At 34.9% G+C, this 21,652-nt stretch overlaps 1 protein-coding gene across 1 annotated transcript; it reads right to left on the bottom strand.

Moving 5' to 3' along the window:
- Positions 1-304: 304 nt before the first annotated feature.
- Positions 305-20,454, bottom strand: LOC129001951 (sorting nexin-27). The gene is made up of 10 exons (XM_054429400.1): positions 20,183-20,454; positions 13,662-13,764; positions 13,045-13,173; positions 12,024-12,157; positions 10,884-11,013; positions 7,980-8,157; positions 7,284-7,534; positions 6,116-6,265; positions 5,886-6,017; positions 305-4,551 (listed from the first exon to the last, which is right to left on the bottom strand). The coding sequence occupies exons 1-10, from the start codon at positions 20,446-20,448 to the stop codon at positions 4,483-4,485; spliced, it is 1,542 nt and encodes a 513-aa protein (XP_054285375.1). The 5' UTR covers positions 20,449-20,454; the 3' UTR covers positions 305-4,482.
- Positions 20,455-21,652: the final 1,198 nt, after the last annotated feature.

Below are 21,652 nucleotides of genomic sequence, written 5' to 3'. Positions count from 1 at the left end.
TCATCATCATTTTTCTTTGTTTACAATCTGACTGTGGTTGAAAATGAAAATGCAATTAAAGGAAACGGTAGGCCTAATCAGCTGTTAAATTGAATTACAATTCATATTTAATACCGTAAACCGTTATAAGGACGTTGGTCAGCACCACTAGACCTTTAAGAGCGTCCTCTAGAAATAATTTATACAGCAGTAACTATTATTAATTTCACAGATTATGGTACCATTTTCTTTTTTTTCAAAGAAAATGAATAATTATAAAACAAAACCAAACACTCCAGGGTATTGTGACTAAAGACCATCAAAATAGCTGAAATAATGTTTATTGACACCAGTGAAACAGATTGCACATGAGGCATAGTTGAAGATCACAAATGAACAACAAAAATATCACACCATTGTTGGATAAAACTATAACAAACACAAACAACAACTGAATACGCCATCAACAACATGTAGCATGAAGTAGATTATACAACTAAAGGTATAGATTGAAATTTAAAACCGAACAGGAAACTTATTGATGAAATTTAACTTCATCTAATGTAAATAAATAAAAACAAAAGCTAATGATTACGCAATGTTCACATAGCTCAACAATATTGTGAGCGGAAAGTTGAAACATTAAAAATTAAGATATGTTTCATTATTTATTAGGACCATTTCAATAATTTTGTACTATGTAGTATGCAGCTTTAAAATATAAAAATATCGATACACAATTTAAGAATTTACAGAACTAAAAGACACAGACAGTTATCATCGAGAACTCCTTAAACTATTACAGTTTAAAAATTGGACGTAAGAGATTGAACGATAGGTTGAAAATTTGTAGAAACTGTTAATTATGAAGGAGTGACTAAATAAGTAGATGGTTTTATGTTGTAATTTATACTTCTTTCTATCACCCAAGTTCGGGAGTATGGTAAAATAAACATTTTCCTAAGTTACAACATACTTTTCCAATAAATATGGAACTTTTAATGGTTGAAATTAATTGGCATAACTAGAACAAAGACCAAATATCATTAATATCACTATCCTGAAATTTTTACCTGGTAAAACTTTACCTACAATTCCTTTAAATCCTTTGGACCTGTTTTTAGCACTTAAATAAGGCAACTAATTAAATTAAGTAAACAATAAAATATCAAATTTATCACTCAATGAAAGGGTAAACAAAATTCAATCGATGATAAAATATTTTAAATAAGTAAGATTGTTTAACTAGATTATTCTAATGTGTCGTAATCATGATATATATCAAATATATAATACATTTTATTTCAAGATAATCAATTAATTATTTATAGAAAGTATAGGCTAATCATGGTACAATGATAAAACAATAACATGATATTAATTAAATAAAATATTAAGGGAAAATGAAGCAATGAAAATACAAACAGATCCCATACTACCAAAATAATATAGTTGTCTGCTACACTTATTTTACAAACTAATTATTTAAAAAATTTTGATTGGGAAACGTATACATACTAACTATAAATATACTTCTTAATTCTTTTAAGCAAATGCACAATGTGCAAGTTGTATTACGTGCACAGAAATAACATTAGATATTGATATTAGAACAAATTCAGACAGCCATAACCCATCCATTCTTAATTTCAAAAGTATATTAGTAATAACTTTGAAGTTAATAAATTTGGAGATAGTATATAATAAATGCTGTATTTGAGACTGAACTCCGTTTCAGCATAATATGCTTATTTATTTATATTATTTTTATGTTGGTATTCTTAGGAATTGACACTATTCATGTATATTTTGTACACAATGAATAAAGGATGTTTTGATTTGATTTGATATGGAGTTAGGAAAGCTCCATAATGCTCATAATGTCTTTTAGGTTAGTCCAACAATAATAATCCAACAAATTTATATATAGACAATAAAAATCAATAAAACATCCTATATATTAAAATAGGCAAGCATGTTTCTTGAAAACATTTTTTCTCAGCTTGTGTGCATCTTAGGAAAAATTGTTAGAAAAAACACCTTTTATGTTACAAAACTTTAAAAATACACTTAAAACCTCGATCAATTTTTTTTTAATTCAAAAGAAAATTTTAATCATAAGATAACAAAATAAGTAGTCATAAGGTCATTTTAATATGAGATAAAACTTTTGAAGTAAAAACATGAAATCAGAAGAATAGTGAAATAAAATAAAATGCTGGAAAGTTATAGATTATAAACTGGTATGATATTGAAGTTTGTAAAATCCTGCGACCTGCATAATACAGTTGTTCTGGCAACAAATACAGCACTATTTATAAGATATAAATAATTCTTAAAATATTAAAAAAATATTTAAATAAATCGGTCTCAACCATCCCAATTTGATACTAATGAAATTTGAGAGACAATTTATGTACACGATTACTAAGTTAATGATACTGATGTTAAAAAATAAATAGACAACATTTCCTGCTCATTTTTACGTTATTTTCTCAAACAATAATTACTTTACTTGCAGTTGTACCTAATCAGCCTTTGCCTCTGGTTTTAAATGGCCACTTGTAATCAAATGGCAACCAATTTGAATGTTACTAACCACTGCAATCCAACTAAGCAATACAAGGCAATCCATTAAATCTTAATCAAAATACTCCTCATTTCAAACAATAACGATTATAATACTAAAAAAAATATCTTTACTCCTTTAATGTTTTCTTGCATTACATTTAATTCAGTTCTGTGATGTAACGAATTAATAGGAAATTATTTATAACAAAACTTGTAGTTATAATTTTTAATAACTAAATTTATCTGAATATTTAAATAAACACTAAAACGTATTTACTTTCTTGGTAAATAAGATGCAAGAAAACACCGCTTTAGAATTAAGACCATAAGACACATAAACATGAGGGAACGGTACAATGTATATATATATATTTTATGTACAGATTAACAAAGTATACAGATTTATATATTTAAAAATACCAATAATGTTCTTCTATAATAATGCCAGTGTAGATCTAATTTGTTGAAAGATCAAAGATATCTACATATATAATATGTATATTAACAAATTTGATTAAGTTAGGCTTGCCCAAAAACCTTTATGGTGACTCGGCTGATAATGAACAGTTACACATGGGGACGGAGTTGAACATGTGTTCATATTAAATAAATACCAAAAGTCCAAAACTTATAACAAGTTTTCTCCAAAAGTAAAGCAATATTCTTGTTAAACCAAATTGTTAATGTCATTTAAATTTACAGTGACTGATTGAGAAATTGTGCACTTACTTACACAATGTTTAAGTACAGTAATAGCCCGCTAGTTCAGCATCCGATGGTCTGGCACTTTCAGCAATCCTTTGAGGTGGCCATCGTTTGGACTTCTTTAGCAATGACTCGGAATTCTGTAGCAATCATTTGGAATTCTGTAGCGATCATTTAGACTTCTGTAGTGACCGTTTCGACTTCTGTAGCCACCGTTTAGACTTCTGTTGCAATTGTTCGGACTTCGGTAGCGATTTTTCACAATTCTGTAGCAATCATTCACACTTCTAAAAGGATCACTCAGACTTCTGTAGCGATCGTTTAGACTTCTGTAGCGATTGTTCAGAATTCTGTAGCGATCATTCAAACTTCTGTAGCGATCACTCAGACTTCCGTAGCAATCAGCAGATGTCGATTCTTTATTTCGGGGTATTTCTGCTAGTCTTGCAAAAACTTCCTTCAATAATCCAGCAATGCTAAAGTCTGGAATGTGCCATATTAGCGAGCCTCTACTGTCTTGTCAACACAATGATGAGAACCAGCAACGACGTCCAAGTAAACTTTTTGGGCAAGCCGCAACCATGATAACAGTGAGAGAAAACGTGAGTGCAGTTCTACTGGAGTGACAAGTTACACAACACGCATACAATAACAAAACATAGGAATCGTATTTACAAACAATGGCTTTCATGTTCCAACTCACTTGTCACACTTAAATAACTAATACATTACAAACGATAAAATATATTACAAAAATAACACGTTCTGACACTAATAAGTATTATAAAATTCGTAAAATAAAACAAGATCATACTTCCAAGTGAGCCGAGAGTGTTTGTAGCTTCTGCAGGAACGGGTGAGATTAAACAGGACAGCGTCAGTTCAGTAACAGTTCTTTGATGTCGAATACAAATTACTCAAGACATTTGGTTTGCGAAAATAAATATATGCTAAGTTAATTACAGTGAACTGTATTGCCCACAAAACACACATTTTTGGTTACTCAATCATGAGTAAAAAAATCCAAGAATGAATCAAGCAACTGAATTTCAATTTAGGTTTTAAAAACTGTTACTTAAACGACGATTTTACAATCTAGTGGAATGTCAACGTAGGTTCGCCACAAACATTCTAGAGCTCATCTGGTAGGGTAATATCACATAACATAGTCTAATTGAAACAAATTCGATACTGAGAGTCAAGTTAATGGACTAGGTCGTCACTACATCACTCGCCCGTGTCGGCCCACTTGAGCTCCTCATGTATTCGGTCGAAACATTCGCCCAGAAATGTGTACTGGAAATGTAAACAAATTGATTACTAAACACAGTGACTAACCATATACTACACCGCCTTTGCACGATACTTGACCACTCATATAGGCAGTGTGCATGTATTACAGTATAGTAGAACTAAAACAATATAAGTTTATCGGGACCACATACAATTAATTAATCAAACGCACTGGTAGGATTTTTATTGAAATCGGTGTTATTTAATAGGAAATGGGACGAGTCAAGCTAAGCTTTTATTATCGCGATCACAAAATCGCAAAGATTTTGTGAATGAAACTTCATACTTTCATCGTGATTGCAGAGGATTTTCTTTTCTACTGCGAGAGACGATGACGTCTACACAACCGCAAAAGATAATCAGAATTTTTCTTTCATCACGGGAGACAGTGAAATGAAATGAAATATTATTTATTTATACAGGCAAAAGTTAGGGCCACATGGCCCTTTCTTACACTTAACCTGTCATAAATATAACACATATATTTTAACAATTACACTAATATACAACAAAAACAAAATCTAAATGATGGATACAGAAACATTAACAAAAGAAAATAACTTACATTTTAAACTGTACAAAAATAATCTTCCTGTCTCCCTCTCTCTCTCTCACACACACATACACACACACACACACACACCAAGCACATCTGTCAGTGACCAACCACGCGTACAAGCCCCTAGGACAAACCAACCATGGCCATACGTTCAAAAATTCAGTGATGATGTAAACACAATGAAGAGGGATAATCATAATTCTTTTGTGATCCCGGAAAAGGTTAAGATGTTTCTTTGATCACGGGAGACAATGATCATATCCATACCACCGCAGGAGATTTTTTCACAATTAGAAAAGACAATGATTATATCTTTGTGACCGCAGGAGACGAAGGTAATGTCTACACAAATGCAGAAACAGAAAGCATTCAAGATTTTGCCGCAATCACGGGAGAAAATGATCATGTTTCAAAACCGCGGGAGATGCCAATAATGTTAACAAGACAAAGGGGTATGTTAAGAATTTTGTTGCGGTTGCACGGTTTTGCCTACTTAAAAAATAATTCTTATTACTATAGTTTATGTTTTACAATTTTTGTACGATTCGGATAGTTTGAGTTCTACTGTAATTTGTGCATAAGTATGCACAACACTTTATGAATTTATTTTAACCCAACAAGCTTACCTAAATATTTTTATCAAATAAATCAATTTTCAAACTATTTAAATTAGAATTATTTGAAAATCTATTTAGAAAGAGAAATCCAATTTCAACGTAGTTTTTTTGACACTGACACTCAATAAGTAAACAATGATATTAGAAAATACAAGACTTACATAAGGAGAGAAAATTTTCACCCATCTTGGGTTAGGGTTGTTGTTTCTCTGGTATTGGAAGCAGAACACCATTCCTTCCTTATCTACTTGCCACTGTTTGATATGAGACCACGAGAACTCCACTACTTGGCTCTGTAACAGAACATCAAAATGTACAACTGACTAACCTTACCCTCCAATTCAATTGTGGTGAATATATAGTAGCACAAAATACTTCATGAAGTTTATACCTCGAGGGTTCCGTCATTTTGGCAAGCAAGTAGTTTGAAGCTGTTGAAGCCGACAGAGGCTATAACGTGGCCGTCCTTGCGAGAATCACAACCGCAGTGAGGGAACACTACCTCCCCGTAGCCAGGCAACTCTCTGGCCAGCGCTAAATACTGTGGACAGTGGAAATTGTCAAAACAACTTTTAAAATTATTAAACAGAATTAAGATTCGTCTTGAACGTACAAAATATTAATTTGTCCTAACATAAATTATGTTTAATAGTAGTAAAAGCAGACTTGCACATCAAAGCTTCACTAAACAATAGTATCAAGAACTAAAAAAAAATAGTGATTACAAAGAAAGAAGTGACCTCAAAATCTTGCTCTTACGCTAGGGGTCTGCGGACCAGATTTGTTTACTTCAGGTCAGGTCAAGTTGGGTTAAAAATGTTGGCTCTTCGGTCTCAGGCCAAAGTCAGGTTGCTTTGGTAAATATTGATTTTTAAAAAAATGCTATAGGCCTACTACAATTGTAAACCTCTTCAACATGTAAATTGTTAACACTTTCCACGGTCACAGTGAAATCCCAGACATATTCTTTGGTCACAGCAAAATCGAGAACATCCACCCCGGTTCTCGCAAAATAGTGATTGTCTTCTGCAGTCACAGCAAAAGAAAAAAAAACATCTTCCACCGGCAGGATGGAATAGAAAATATTTTTGCGGTTCTGTAATAGCAAAGTTCTAAACATCTTCCCCGGTCTCGATGTAATCGTAAACGTCTTCTGCGGTTGTGGCGTGATCGAGAACCGCTTTGTGGTTAAGGAAAAATCGTCAATTTTCAACTGCCCATCTTCATAGACACTTTTTGTTTTTTGAAAACAAAAGCTCCTTTTGGCTCGATCCGATCTTGGCCTTAACTGATCCCTTGGCCCCCTGTCGGCCCAACTTGACCCGAAAATATCGGGGACTTGCAGAACCCTAATCAACACCCAATCATAGTTAGCATACTTAAAAACTTATCAGTAGCTTGTGAGGTTCTATTACTTCTGCCCCCAGGCTTGGTTAGGAGATTTACTACAGTAGGTAGGGTTGTTAAGTAGGCCTACTACCGACTACTGAGTGTTGACACTTTGTACGAAGATGTTTATTCTACTACTTTGTACCAAGTACTTTTTCAATGTGTGTCACCTCATGTTTGCGGGAGGCGTCCTGCAGAGCCTTGAGCTGATAAAGCCTGTCGTCCGCACGGATGTGACCTCGGTCTACTGCGTCCACAGCTGACCAGAATATATACGTCATCGCCAGTTCATCATTGGTCAGCGACAGTTCTGCCTTGAGAGAGAACAGATGTTTCCTCACACACAGACACGTCGCACTGGCAGTGCTGTAGTTCTGTATGTATAGGTGATGGGGCAGCTCGATGGGCTGCAGTTTTCTTTCTGAGGAATAAACCTAACAAGTTAGTAGTGAAGTAGTTTAAAATATGAATGTTAAATTTAGACTTAGTAGACAAGTATCTATTTAATTTGTAGAACACTTAATGTAAGGGTTATTTGGTTGATATGTAGAATTAAGTTTTATATGCACTGTTCATGAGTTATGTATAATTTTAATGACAATATGAAAACATAGCATAAAATTCCCATTTAGAATGTAGTGGTGAAATAGGATTTTGTCTCTTTGTTACATAATTACAAAACATCTTTTACTAACTGGACAGCCTTCATAATTAGATAAAAATTTAACAGTTTATTAACATATTATTAATATTTTATATTTCTAAAAAATAAATCTGAATTTGTCATGTAGGCCCCTATGTGCTCTAATTTGCAATGTTTTTTTTATTAAATCAGTAGCTATAATTTGTACCAAGTGAACACTTACCAAAATTGTATTCAACAATTTCAAACAGGTAGAAGTATAGCGCAGTGTTCTTACTCATGCGGATCTTCTCAACAACACTTGCATAGACTTGGTCTGCTGTCGAGTTCTTGCGGGCAGTAACAGTGACGATTTCACGGTCAGGCAACAAGATTTTAAGATCCACAGGAGTTATGTGACCCTACAAAATCAATTAAATTATTACAAAACCTTACATTACTATATGAACGGTAATGGGTGAAACTATTTGTGAACTACAGATAAAAAATAGGTTAAGCTATTATGAATGATGGAAAATATTAAAAACATATGCATCATGTAGAGAGTTGAAAATAGTTTAGCCTACAATGGAAGAGTTAGATATCGACAAAACATTACAAGAAATCCAAAATGACATGTTAAATGAATAGCAAAAATGCAAATAAAATATTTAATTTTGAAATAAAAGTCATTGACTTCATACTAACTAGGCATACAGACTGAGGATGGATATAGACAGTAGGAGCAGAGGTTGATATTAATGACATCAGGGTGGCCTCAGAACACCTGAAATAGATTCACGCATTTCCCTCAATTTCCCGGCAGCAAAAACCTGGTTTACCCAGGCGAGATTTCCAGTCCCCAAGTGTACCTTTTTACTGGCGTCTACAAGTCACCAATATGTTTGGGTCAGATCGGGCTAACAGTTAACCCAAATGGATCAGTTCAGGCCAAAAATGTTGTCAGGCCAAGCGTGATTGTGGAAGACAGTGATAAATAAATAAATAAATAAAATAAATAATTCTTTATTGTCACATAGTTCTGATGTCACTGTGACTATGGAATATATTGACGATTTTAATGTGACTGCGGAATATGGTCATTCTCAATTATTCTGACAAATGCGATGTTAACAACTATAGGCCGGTTGCTCTTCTTTGCACTTTATCAAAGGTAATGGAGAGGGTTATGTATTCCAGGTTAATCAATCATCTAGACATGAATAACATTCTCATACAAAATCAATATGGCTTCAGAGCGGGTCGCTCAACCACTCAAGCAATTGTGGAGTTTGTTCAGGATGTATTATCCAACCTTGAACAGCGCAAACCAGCCCTGAGTGTATTCTGTGATCTTTCGAAAGCTTTCGATACAGTTAATCACGATATTCTTTGTGAGAAACTGGAAAAATATGGTGTTTGAGGAGTTCCCCTAGCTTGGTTCCGATCGTATCTTTCAAATAGAATGCAATTTGTTGAGATTTCAGGAATTCGGTCGGATCTCGCTGAATGCAAGTTCGGGGTTCCTCAGGGTAGTATTCTCGGACCATTGCTTTTTATCGTGTATATTAATGATCTATCAGCACATCTTCATTCAGCTAAGTCACTATTCTATGCGGATGACACAACCTTACTGTTTGGAGGTCCATGTTCCAGTTTGCAATCCCGAGTTGAAGAGTCAGTTGGTTCACTTTTAAGTTGGTTATCGCTGAACAATCTTAGACTGAACTCCGATAAGTCCGTTTTCATGCAATTCCTAACTCTCAATAAGATCCCTGAATCTATCTCGTTGAATAAGTTCGAGATAGAAGAGTGCTCTGTTGTGAAATTTTTAGGTGTAACTGTGGATAAAATGTTGTCATGGTCCAAACATGTATCACAGCTTTGTTGCAAGTTGAACCGCATCTGTCATGCACTTAGGACGCTGCAACCTCTTCTTGACTGGGAAATGTTAGTTGCAGTCTACTATGGTTGTTTTTTCTCAGTCATGACTTATGGTATTGAAGTCTGGGGTGGTTCTTCCTATGCTGATAAGGTCTTTACCGTACAAAAAAGGGCAGTGCGTATCCTCAATTGCTTACCACCACTCCATTCATGCAGAGGAGTCTTCCGGGAGAACAACATTTTAACTTTGCCTTCTATATTCATCTACAGAGCAATAATGTCTGCAGTAAATCATCTGAAGGATATTCCATCGGTTGGTCAATGTCATAGATACCCCACTAGGCACGGAGAAGATCTTCGTACTCCATGTCATCGTCTGACCCTTTCTGAAAGGAATGCAAGTTTTTCGGGCCCATTTTTCTTTAATAGGCTTCCTGAAGAAGTAAAGCAGTGCAGTTCAAGGTTGGGTTCTAAAGGTTTTGGGAAACAGCTGAAAACTTTTTTGGTGGAAGGCGAGTTTTATAGTACCGAAGAATTCCTGTCTGCCTGATCTCATTCAACATGGCATTTTTATTTAACTTATTTGTTTAAATCTTTAGAATAAAATAGATTTAACTAATTATTTTTCGTTTTGTTTTAAATGTTACTAGACCATATAATGTATTTGACGATTGAGATGTGCATTGTATCATTTGTACCAAATTCATGAATAAAATATGTCTATGTCTATGTCTATGTCTATGCCATGACATCAAAAAATTTTCTTGATTTTCCTATAACCGCAATGTTTTTGACTTAACCATGACTGCTGAAGACGTTCACAATTATGACGTGACCGCAGAAGAAATTTACAATTTTGTTGTAACCGTGGTTAACGTTAACAAATTTGTTGTGACCAGAGACAATGTTCACAATGTTTTAACAGTCAGGGTTTTTAAGCACTAAAGAAGTTACATGAGCATTAGGCAAGCAAGTAAAGTATGGCGCTGGGTGTTAAGCCCTTCGAATTTGTTTTGAATCCATAAAAAGCACTAACAATGGTTTAGCCGACCGAAATTCCAAAACTAACGCATAACTCCTGGTTTTCCCGGTACAACAAATTCACAGATAATTCAGTTTTCCCAGAATTTCCAATCTGTGGCCATACAGTTTCTGTCCAACATGATTAAAAATTGTTGTTTGATGTTGAATTTATCACCTAATGTTACCTATTATAAGTTATGTATCCTTGTGTCTCGTAACAGTGGTATTAAAGGTCAATTACCTGTTGGTCGTCAGTGTCTGTGAGGAACTCCTGCATGATGTCCGACTCTGCAATGACTCTGACAGCACACACCTTCTCCAGGTACTGCTCCAAACCTCTCCTGCGGCTGTCCAGTTGTTGTTCGCTCAACCTAACCATTCAACATTCATATTTAAAATGTCTACCAGCACCAATTCTGAATTAAAATTAAAACTACTGTTTGAAAACAATATCATTGCGTCAAAACTTAAAATTAGTTGTTAGTTAAGGTTTAAGTAAATTAGCCAATGGTGTTAAGTATTTTAGGATCAGTATCTAGGCATGGTTTTGAGTTTAAGTGGTCAAATTGTTGTTAGCCACTGAGTAAACTAACAGACACTGTGGTCCAAAATATTTGCTTCATCCATTTCATCGTTTTACAAGTGTTAACACTTGCCTTGGTTTTTACGATGGTTTGCTTACGGTTAATTGAAAATCTATACTTATTTAATACGCAAGCATGATTTTTGTGACAATTACTCCTCCGAAACTACTGAACCGATTGTCATGTTTTTGGTGTCATTGGAAAGAGCGTAGCGTGAAGTTGTGCAGGAAACTTTCTTTTTAGGGAATTAATGAGAGAGTGAGGCCCTGGAGCCCTTTAAAGTTTCGTATTTCTCCATAAGATTAACATTGGAAACAAAAATTTTTATGAAACTCCAGCTGTTGTCAGAAATCAAAAGTGAGAAGAAGAGCATAGGTTAATCATAAACAGTCAATAAGTTTGCTAATATAGTATTATAACAGTTTGCTACAAATATTTACTTAGCAATTGCTCGAAATCGAGCAACAGGGACACTAGTTTAAGTTAAAAGGCAAAAGGGGATTGAGTAATTGCCATTGAACCTAGCTAGGGATAGTGTGAAAAAAAGAAACCCAGATACTTTACTTCAAGGGCTTAAAAGCATTAAAACTGTATTTTTTACAAGGAAAAACGATAAAACAAAAATAGATTATTTAGTTTGATTTATTCATCACAGCAAATCTAAACCAATAACTAGATAATTATTACACCTAGTTTGTTCAGTCAGCTGTATTCAAGGACGAGGAAGCTAAATATTAATTTTTATAACAAAGAATCATGTACTTTCAACAGCTTTAACTTGTTATACAGAAACTTACGTAAATGGCCATTTTCCTGGTAGTTTAGGAAAGCTAAATCCAATGAATTCTTTTTTCAGATTCATGTGAAGGTTGGAAAACTCTCTATATCTTCTGGAGCACAGATGTCTTCCAGCCATGTAAATGTTAAATACCTGGGAAACAAAGTTTTATCAAATATGACAAAAAGTTGTTCGTTTGAAGATCATTTATGGTGATGGTTAATTTATATAGCATATTCTATCACGATAAATAAATAAAATAAACGTTATCAGCAATCTAAAACGCATACTTTCTCCCATTAGATTGCCCTCAATCCTTATCTCGGGCAAGCTATAGGAGAAAGTATGGTATTTAATGGGTAAAATCACAAAAGTTGCAATATCTTTTTGTTATAAAGTGAAGAATATTTTAGTTTCATTATTACAATATCAAGAAGCCAGTTTTTAAGTTAAATACAATAGGACCTAAGGTCAAAGTACAAATAGTACAAAGTCCAACCCCACACTAACTATTTCATTTTTGAACTGTTATTTTTACAGAAATGGGGGTTGTACTGTTTTGTTTAGAGTTCAAATGACTACCTATACTAAATTTTAATAAAAACCGTTTGGGTCGTTTTTGAAAAAATCTGAATATTCCGTTATTTAATGGGATTTTAATGGAAAAATCACCATAAAACATTTTAAAAAACATGAAAAAAAGCGCCTGGAGATATTCTACCATAGATTAGTAACCACATACCAAATTTTGTCTAAATTGGACCACAGGTGTGGTTTGGTTCGGGGGCCCCAAAACAAATATATCAACAGAAAGATCAAATTGAAAATGTAAGAAAAAAAATCTTTCTCCATAGCCTACATACGCAGGGAAAGAAAGAAAAAACAACGTTTCATCCTAGGCTTTTAAAAATAAATTTTATCAACCAATTTATTCTAAATAGCCTATATAAAAGGATTCCTCGTAGTCAGGTTTTATTTGTTGTTTTCCCAACCTATTAATGTTCAATATAGGCGTAATTCATTTATTAAGAGTTACTCACCACATATCTCTCGCCGGCCTTGTCTATGCAGTGGTAATCAGGTATTGAGATTGGCAGCGAGCGTTTGTCAGTGTAGTCAATATAGTTGTAGCTTGATTGGTCCTCACTTGGTTCTAGCCTCTCTGCTTCCTGCAATCGATAAACAGCAGAGTTGAGATTAAGGCTTGTTAAGGATGGATATTTTATTTTTGCAAGATAATTCATAAGGATCCCTCAATACACAAGCTGGATAAAACACTATAGCACATGTCAAATAAATATTTAGCAAACTTTTCTGGTTAATTTATCTCTAGTAATTTACAGTAGACTTAAAAACATTAAACCGAAACCATAAGCAACAACTTTTATATTCACTGAGTTAATATTATTTAAAGGCTTTGCTCTTTAAGTGACGTTTTTGTATGCACACAGTGACAGTTCAAATACACCATGTATTTGACCTCTATTTTGTGTACTGTATGCTTTAACAGGACTTACACTAAAGTTTTAAGAACCGTCAAACGTTATATTCCACTAATCCCTAGTCATAATACATCCTCGTTTACTGGTTCAATCAAAAGTACCGTAATGATGACTAGGCCTATAAATGTTTTCTATTCTTCAATTGATTTTATTACCTGAGGTGTGACGGATATAACAGTTAACGTAAGCACGTCCCCTCCTGACTTGATAAGGTCAACGACCTGCTTGTGAGTAGCTCCCTCGACACTTACATGGTTCCTGAAACAAAAAATAGAATCTGACCTCTGTAATGTGCAATGTGTGTCATCTTTAGTAATTAACGTTGGAGGGGTAGGGACAAAGTAGGGTAAGGAGAGTTAAAAGATCCAAGCCTGAGGGGTAGGAGAAGCTAGTGAGGGGGGGGGTTTAGTGTGTGGACTTCTTGTAGGTATATTGTGTGTATCTTGAGAAGACACAGCTAACTAGCCTGAAGAAAGTTTGCAGACAAATCACAGCACAAATAAATGATACACGGTGGTTATAAAGTTCCTCCCCCCTACTTTTTTAAAAACAGTAAGAGTTAAAATGTTTAAACTCTGCACATCTTTGTTAGACCTAAATATCTTGTTCTTCGTGGGTTAATTGACTCCCGACCTCCAATGGGGGACGGTCCACGAGGAGTATGTCAAGATTCTTAAATGTAAGCATACGTTGACGTACCTCAAATTAAGGTCTCTGTTAACTTAGTAGAATACAATGTCGCAACCCGGACCTCAAGTGAGCTTAACCAAGTCAAAAATTGCAGGCGTTCAAAGATAACTTGATTTTGCCATTTTAAATCTTTACCTAACCCGTCATGTTAAACTTCCCTATCCCAAGCGTGATGTATACAACTTCTTTACTTCTCGAGTGATGTAAAGTTGAAAAAAACTCACTCGGTGATGTAATGAAACCCATTTAAACAACATTGAGTGCATAACTTAAAAAATATACCTCTATGGAGCCAACGACGTTCAACGCTAGAAATCAGCTGTGCGCTTGAATTTTATTGTTATGTTTTGAAGAATTTTCCTAACCTAGCTTTAGTTTGTTAATGAACGTTACTGTTAGAAGATGAGTGAAATGGATGATGAAAAATATTGTTCGTAACCTCCTGTATTGTCGGGTCAGGTAAAATCTTGTACGTTACACGTTACGCAAGAGCGTGTTTACATCACTTAGGTAAATTATGCAACTCGCTACCGCTTGTTGCACAACATTCACCTGCGTGATGTAAAGACGCTCTTACTACACTTGTAAGGTAAATAGCTATTAAACTGCTGCCTTTTTTTACTCAGTTGTTCTTTTGAGATAAAATTTGCAGCAATGTATTCTACTAATAAAGACCTTTAATTTGATTTGCATATTGACCTATGCCTAAGTCTATGATTTGCTGTTGTCTTCTAGCGGGCGAATAAGTTAATACTCTAGGCTCTTAAGGAGGAAGCGTATAATATCAATGCAGGCCTAAATCTATAGCCACGCCACACCGGAGCCTTTCTTGGGTTTCCTGGCAGCTTGTGCCAGGAGCCTATCCCAAGGATGCCGATATCATTGCCTGTGCCCTGACACCAACTCCCAAGGAGCTTATGGTGGGTTTCAAACCCGCTCTGTTCGCTTTTGCCAAAGCGACTTAACCCACTGAGCTAAAAAAAACTGAGCTGTAAAGCGCTGCGCTGCTGCAGTGCAGCAGAGAAGCCTGGAACAACTACATTACAACCACTGACAACGGAAGACATTTTGCTATTTTATAAAAACAAAACGACACCTATTTTTTATGATTTTAGTTTTTATTGTTTATAAGACTCAATAAGACTCAATAAGAATTTATTAATGCCATTAAACTTATTACAGTAATAGGCAACGTCATACAGTACAACACATAGGGTTGTATGTAGCATTTTGAGTGAGTTTCAACTTAGATACTACTTTATCCACATGACATTGGTGGCTTAACCTACAAGTTTAAAAAATCTTCTACAGTGTAAAAGGCATTTGTTTTTAAGAATGTCATTACATACGATTTAAAATTTTTTACAGACAGATTTCTAATTTCTAATGGTAACTTATTGAACAATAGATACTGTTGATAATGGTAACTTTTGAAGGTTTTACTTAATCTAATATAAGGTGTAACAATATTGTGCTTATTTCTAGTGTTGTGATTATGATTGCTGTGCTGCATGGGAAAGTTAACTAAATTTTCTTTTACATACATAAGGTTGGAAAAAATATACAGTGATGGCAAAGTTAAAATATTGAGCTGAATAAAACTAGGTTTACAAGATTCAGGTTTAGTAAGACCCATAATAGTCCTGATAGCTTTTTTTTGCCAAGTGAATATTTTGTTGGAGGCAGCAGAGTTTCCCCACAATCGAATTCCATAGCTAATTTGTGAGTGGAAGAGGCCAAAATATGTCATCAGAAGAACTTCTAAGCTGACACTATGCTTAAGCTTTCTTAACAGGTGGACAATACGAGACAGCTTTTTAGAAAGTTGAGAAACATGTTCTTCCCAAGTCAATTTACTATCTAGATAGATACCAAGGAGTTTGACAGGTTTAGTGAGGTTATTGCACAGTTGACTTTTTAAGGAAAAGTACAGGAATTCGGTTTTATCTTCATTTAAGGTTAGATTGTTGGCTGAGTACCATGACTTTGCAGTTGACAAGGCATTGTTGAGTTGAGTTTTTACATCAAATTCAGTTTTCGCAGACACTACAAAAGTTGTGTCATCAGCATACAACACACTCAGTACTGGAATATTGCAACTAAAATCGTTTACAAAAACTAGAAACAAAAAAGGCCCTAAAATGGAGCCTTGGGGAACACCAGCTGTTACATTAAGCATTTCAGAAACAGTATCCTTAATTACAACAATCTGTTTTCTATTACTTAAATATGAACTTAACAAGCTTAACTCTAGATTGTTGATACCATAAAAACTTAATTTACTACAGAGAACATTGTGAGAGATTGTATCAAAAGCTTTACTTAAGTCTACTAGGCAGGAGCCAACTACCAGTTTCCTTTCAAACCCCTTAAGAATATAGTCCACAACTGTTTCAACAGCCATGGCTGTGGAGCGCTTGTGTCTGAAACCATACTGATGGTCATATAGTAAATTATGAACTGAGAAATATTTGTACAGCTGCTTAAAAATACATGATTCAATAATTTTACTGATGATGGGAACAATTGCTATTGGGCGATAGTTCTCTGGACTGCTTCTTTGACCTTTTTTAAAAATTGGAGAGATCTTTGATACTTTAAGGGAGTCAGGAAAAATGCCAGATTTTAAAATGAGGTTGATAAGAAAGGTGAGGGGATGAACAATGGAAGAACCTATTTTTTTCACAATACAGTTACTAAGTCCATACACATCTTCACTTTTGGAGTTGCTCAGTTCAGACACAATAGAGGCAACTTGTTTGGCACTCACTTCCTCCCATTTGAAGACATTAGTATTACTAGGCCTAGAACCATTTCCAGTGTGCTGTTGAAAGTTTTTGATAAAGTCTGTATACTTGGGGCTGGTAGGAGGGTAGGCGTTGGACTGTGTTGCAACATTAACAAAAAAGTTTTTGAGTGTGTTGGGGGATAACGGAATGTCAGTGTTGACCTTTGAATGTCCTGATTCGTTCTTCACTATTTGCCAAGCAGCCTTGCATGTGTTAGATGAATTTAAGATCATTGAATCATTAGCCGCTATCTTTGCATCTCTTATTGCATTATTATACATTTTTTTTAAAGGCATTAAATCTAGTTTTATCATCATTGCTTAAGCTAACCTTCCACTTATCATATAGACACAACAAAGTTTTTTTTCATTGATCTAAGTTCTGCATTATACCAATTCTTATTTTTTTTTGTAGGCCTAGAGTTACCCTTATGTTTTACATTAATTATAGGACAATACAAATTCAAGAAATAATTTAATAGGTACATTCAATATAAAAGAACAAGCTATATTTACATCAAAAGTTCCATAAAGAGGTGACCAATCATAGATATCTAAGTTAAAACTCAAGTTTTCAACCCTATGGTCCGCAGTCAGGCGTTTCTTCATTATTGCAGGTTTGGGGTTTAGTTGAGATCTATTTTTGTCAATGATTGAATTGTTATTCATAGATAAAAACTTAACCCAAACAGCAGCATGATCTGAGATAATGTCTTGAGCAGTGAAAGAACAGGACAAAAAATCATTGTGAATATTAGTAAAAACATTGTCAAGACAAGATGAGTTTCTGGTTGGTTGGTTGTGGGCTGGATATAGGTCAAAAGATCTCATAATATTTAAAAAATGATTAGTTTCTTGACTTAAACTTAATATATTAACATTGAAATCTCCTACTATAGCTATGTTGGCATACTTTGACTTACTTATCATTAATAATAAACATTCTAGGCTATTTACAAAATCATAAAAATTAGAATCAGGTGTACGGTAAACATTTACAATTATAAAATTAAAATCACAAAGATTAACTGCAGAGGCCTCATGGCTTGAAGGGCCTTTGTTTCTTGAAACAGGCAGAAAAATTCTTGAAAAATGTTTCCAATGGCAGAGGCCTTTGTTTCTTGAAAAGTATAGTTTTTTTTACATACGACTTTTTGCATATGAACGTCAACGATATGAGAAAGTTAACATTTAACACGTTCACTGCTAAAGGAAATTATAAAATCGAATCGTATTGCTAAAAAGCTTTATTGTTGTACTAGCTGTGTACCCGTTCTACGCACGGGGATCTTATAATATTCAGTTGAAACCTTCTTATATAAAGAACAGCAGTTGGTTTGCATATTTTAAGATATGCTGGCCAAACTATTATACATAGCTTCATTTTATGTTGTTTTTTGTTGTTCCGGATCGGTATGACAATCAATAAAAGGTTAAATTACCTCTGTGTCTGCCGGTCGATCCTATAACGGTAGGCTTACTTTTATTTTTACTATCTGATCTCGTTTGCATGGTTCAATCACGTCCTGGTTGAAGTTCGTTCGCTACGCTCACTCACCTGTATGTTGGAGCTCGTTCGCTGCGCTCACTTTCCTTCAGGTTAGCTCGTTCGCTACGCTCACTTGCCTTCAGGTTAGCTCGTTGGCTACGCTCACTCGCCTCCAGGTTGCAAATTAGCTGTTGTCATAAATGTAAAAGAAATAATAGTGCTAGTGCTGCACCCTGTTGGTAATCCTTGTAACTTTAATGCTATTGAACATCACAGAACAGAACCAACTTGTTTAATTGAAACAGCTGTTAAGATTCAATAATTTCATTTCTCATAAGGTTAACATGGGCTTCCAGAAATTCCACGTCAAAAATCGACAAAAACTTGATTTTCAAGGGTTTACTGTTAAATATCTAACTGTCTCATATTCGATGAAATACGTCTAAAACCATCTCATATATGTATAGTATTTGGAAAATAAGTTTCAGGCGGGACAGTGCTATAGTTATTGAGGAGTAGTTGTAATAAAGTGCGTATTTTAGCGTTACCAAGAGAATGACAGATAGACAGACAGACAGACAGACAGACAGACAGACAGAAATTGAGATAAGGTTTGATTCGGTTTCTCTGACCTATGAAATGTAAAAATAACCAAAAAGTTCATTATTCTAAGCAATGTACAGACAAAACTCTAATTTTATTTATATAGATATCATTCCTTTTTGTGTCCTTATTGAAATACAATATTATATAATACGATCGGAAGTGAATATGACGTCAAAAAGTGACGTCATAATAATGGGTCAGTACTGACCCATCAGGAGCCAGAGTCAGAAAAAAATTGAAATGTCACTGAATACATTATATATGTTACTAAAAATATATGTTCTAAATATATATGTAGTCATTATGATAAAATAACCAACATAAAATAGTATATCAATTGATTGGAATTGATTATGACTTCATAATGTGACGTCATATACATGGGTCAGTGCTGACCCATCAAGAACCGGAGTATAAAAAATTTAAATATTAAACAAAAATTACAGATATAAAAGATATGAAATGTTAATATTATTGAAATAAAATAGTTTAAAAAATAATTGAAATTGAATATGACGTCATAAAGCACAAAAAATTAGCAAAGCGAGGGGCGTTCACAGTAATGTGGGTCAGTACCGACCCAGCCGCCACGGCGGGAGCGGGCCGCGGGAACCAACTCAACGGTGAACAAAGCAAGTCACACACTACACGCTAACGTGGTGTAGGTCCACCTTCGACTGACGCTAGGCTAGCACTGAGCAACATATTGATTCACTGCAGTGTGGGTTAGTACTGACCCGGCAGCATGAGCGATTCGATCGCCGTGGGTCAGTACTGACCCACCCGCAGCGAACGTGTTAAATGGTAATATTGGTTATATTGAGGTTGTTAACTTACTAATTCAGAATGCGTTGAAAAGGAAGAAGATATGCTATTATTACCACGTTAAATGTAGCAAATGACAGGATTAAGGGATTAGGAATCATACCTTCAGTAATATTTAAAAGACATTGGTACTAGGCCTAGTAGCCTACTAACAAAATTAAATATTTTTCAATAGGCCTAGCTGACATTACAAAACATCTAAACACGAGACACCAAAGAGAAACATTTAATAACGACAAAAGTGAATAAACGATATCCACGACAATGACAATACTTACACCTCAAGAATCCTGTCTCCCTTTCTAATTCCAGCTTTTTCTGCAGCTCCTCCTTCAAGCACTGCACTGACATGTTGAAGTGGGGCATACAATTCGCCATTAATACTTCTAAGCTGTCCTCCTTCACAAACTTGTCCACGAACATTGAACCCAAATCCCGTTTCAGTTTTGTAAATTGTCACAACTCTAGGACCTGGCGACCCTGGCGTAATAGGTTTAAAAATTTGTTCATTAGGTGGAGAAGAGTCCGACTCGGTGTCTGCCATGTTTGCTCCTTTGACAGAACGACATTCGGATTCGACACTCTGCAGAAGAAGCTTACATTTCAGGTTCACCAACTTTACTAATGAACATTATTGCGAACATTCTTTTAAAAGAATGTTAAGGTACTATATGAAAGTATTTGATTAATTTCATGATTTTTAAGTCCAATAGAGTTTGGGTGCGTTGATAATATAGTCAATGGTTGATACCTTCAATTTATGTATGAAATGAATAACTAAAGAATAAATACACCTTATAAGCATTTATAATATAATATAAGCATAGATCTGTTTTATCTATGAAGTCAAACATTTAAGTTACTTAAACGAATTGAGGAAAAATCGGCGAAATTAAGCGTAAAAAGATAAAAAAAAATGTGCATCGAAACAACTGATGAGCTTGTGCTTTGGGATTCTCATTATAGTGGATTAGCCAGGGTGGGAACGCTTGCCATCGCCTGAAAACATTGCATTTGTGATATCATAGACTAAACTACACAAAGGAGTATTTTATCTATGGTGATATTCACGATTTTACAGCGACCATGGAAATTGGCCCTGGTTTAACCCTGAAAAAGTACTCAGTGTTTCACAATACATCAATACAAAGGGATGTTCATGATTTCGCTGAGAAAAGGAATATTGTAATGATTTCACTGCGATCATAATACTATATTCATAATTTTGCTGCAATCGTGGGTGACGATGATGTCTTTATAACTGCGGGGTGCGCCCGTGGAAAATTTTAACGCTTCTGCCGTGATCGTAGGAGAAGTTAGTTTGCCTCCGTTAGTTATCTCATAGTTATCTCTTCTCACCACGTCCATGGAGATGTTCTTAATTTTGCTGCCAATAAAGAAGACGTTCACAATTTCGCAAAGACCATGGAAATGTTCATGATTCCGCCACCATCGCGAATGAAGATTTCTATTTTCTGCTAAGTAGAAGATTATGAATAACTCATTTGGGTGGGTGCTACTTTAAATTAATTGTTAAAATAGCCCGACTGTACACAGACAGATATTGAGCGCGTTCTGGGAACATGCACCGGTGCACCGGTGTTGCCCCGGTGCAAAAAATGTGTCGTTCTGGGAGACCGGTGAGTTAACCTAGCAGACAGCTATTTCCTCTTTTTCCTCCACCGGTGCAAGATTTATGCACCGGAGAAATTGTACGGTGCATAATACACCGGCGGCCTCTGATTGGT

Source organism: Macrosteles quadrilineatus, unplaced genomic scaffold (genome assembly GCF_028750875.1).
Source record: "Macrosteles quadrilineatus isolate MER2022 unplaced genomic scaffold, UCM_ALF_1.0 Scaffold_9__3_contigs__length_116548681, whole genome shotgun sequence".
In the NCBI taxonomy this organism is placed as follows: domain Eukaryota; kingdom Metazoa; phylum Arthropoda; class Insecta; order Hemiptera; family Cicadellidae; genus Macrosteles; species Macrosteles quadrilineatus.
This window is presented reverse-complemented; position numbering and strand designations above follow the sequence as displayed.

Coding starts and splice junctions, on each gene's coding strand:
- LOC129001951 (XM_054429400.1), bottom strand. CDS start 20,448: ATGGCAGACACCGAGTCGGACTCTTCTCCACCTAATGAACAAATTTTT. Junction 8,158..10,883: donor CAGACACTGACGACCAACAG/GTAATTGACCTT, acceptor TTGATTTTGTAG/GGTCACATAACTCCTGTGGA. Junction 4,552..5,885: donor TGAAAATTTTCTCTCCTTAT/GTAAGTCTTGTA, acceptor TTACATTTCCAG/TACACATTTCTGGGCGAATG.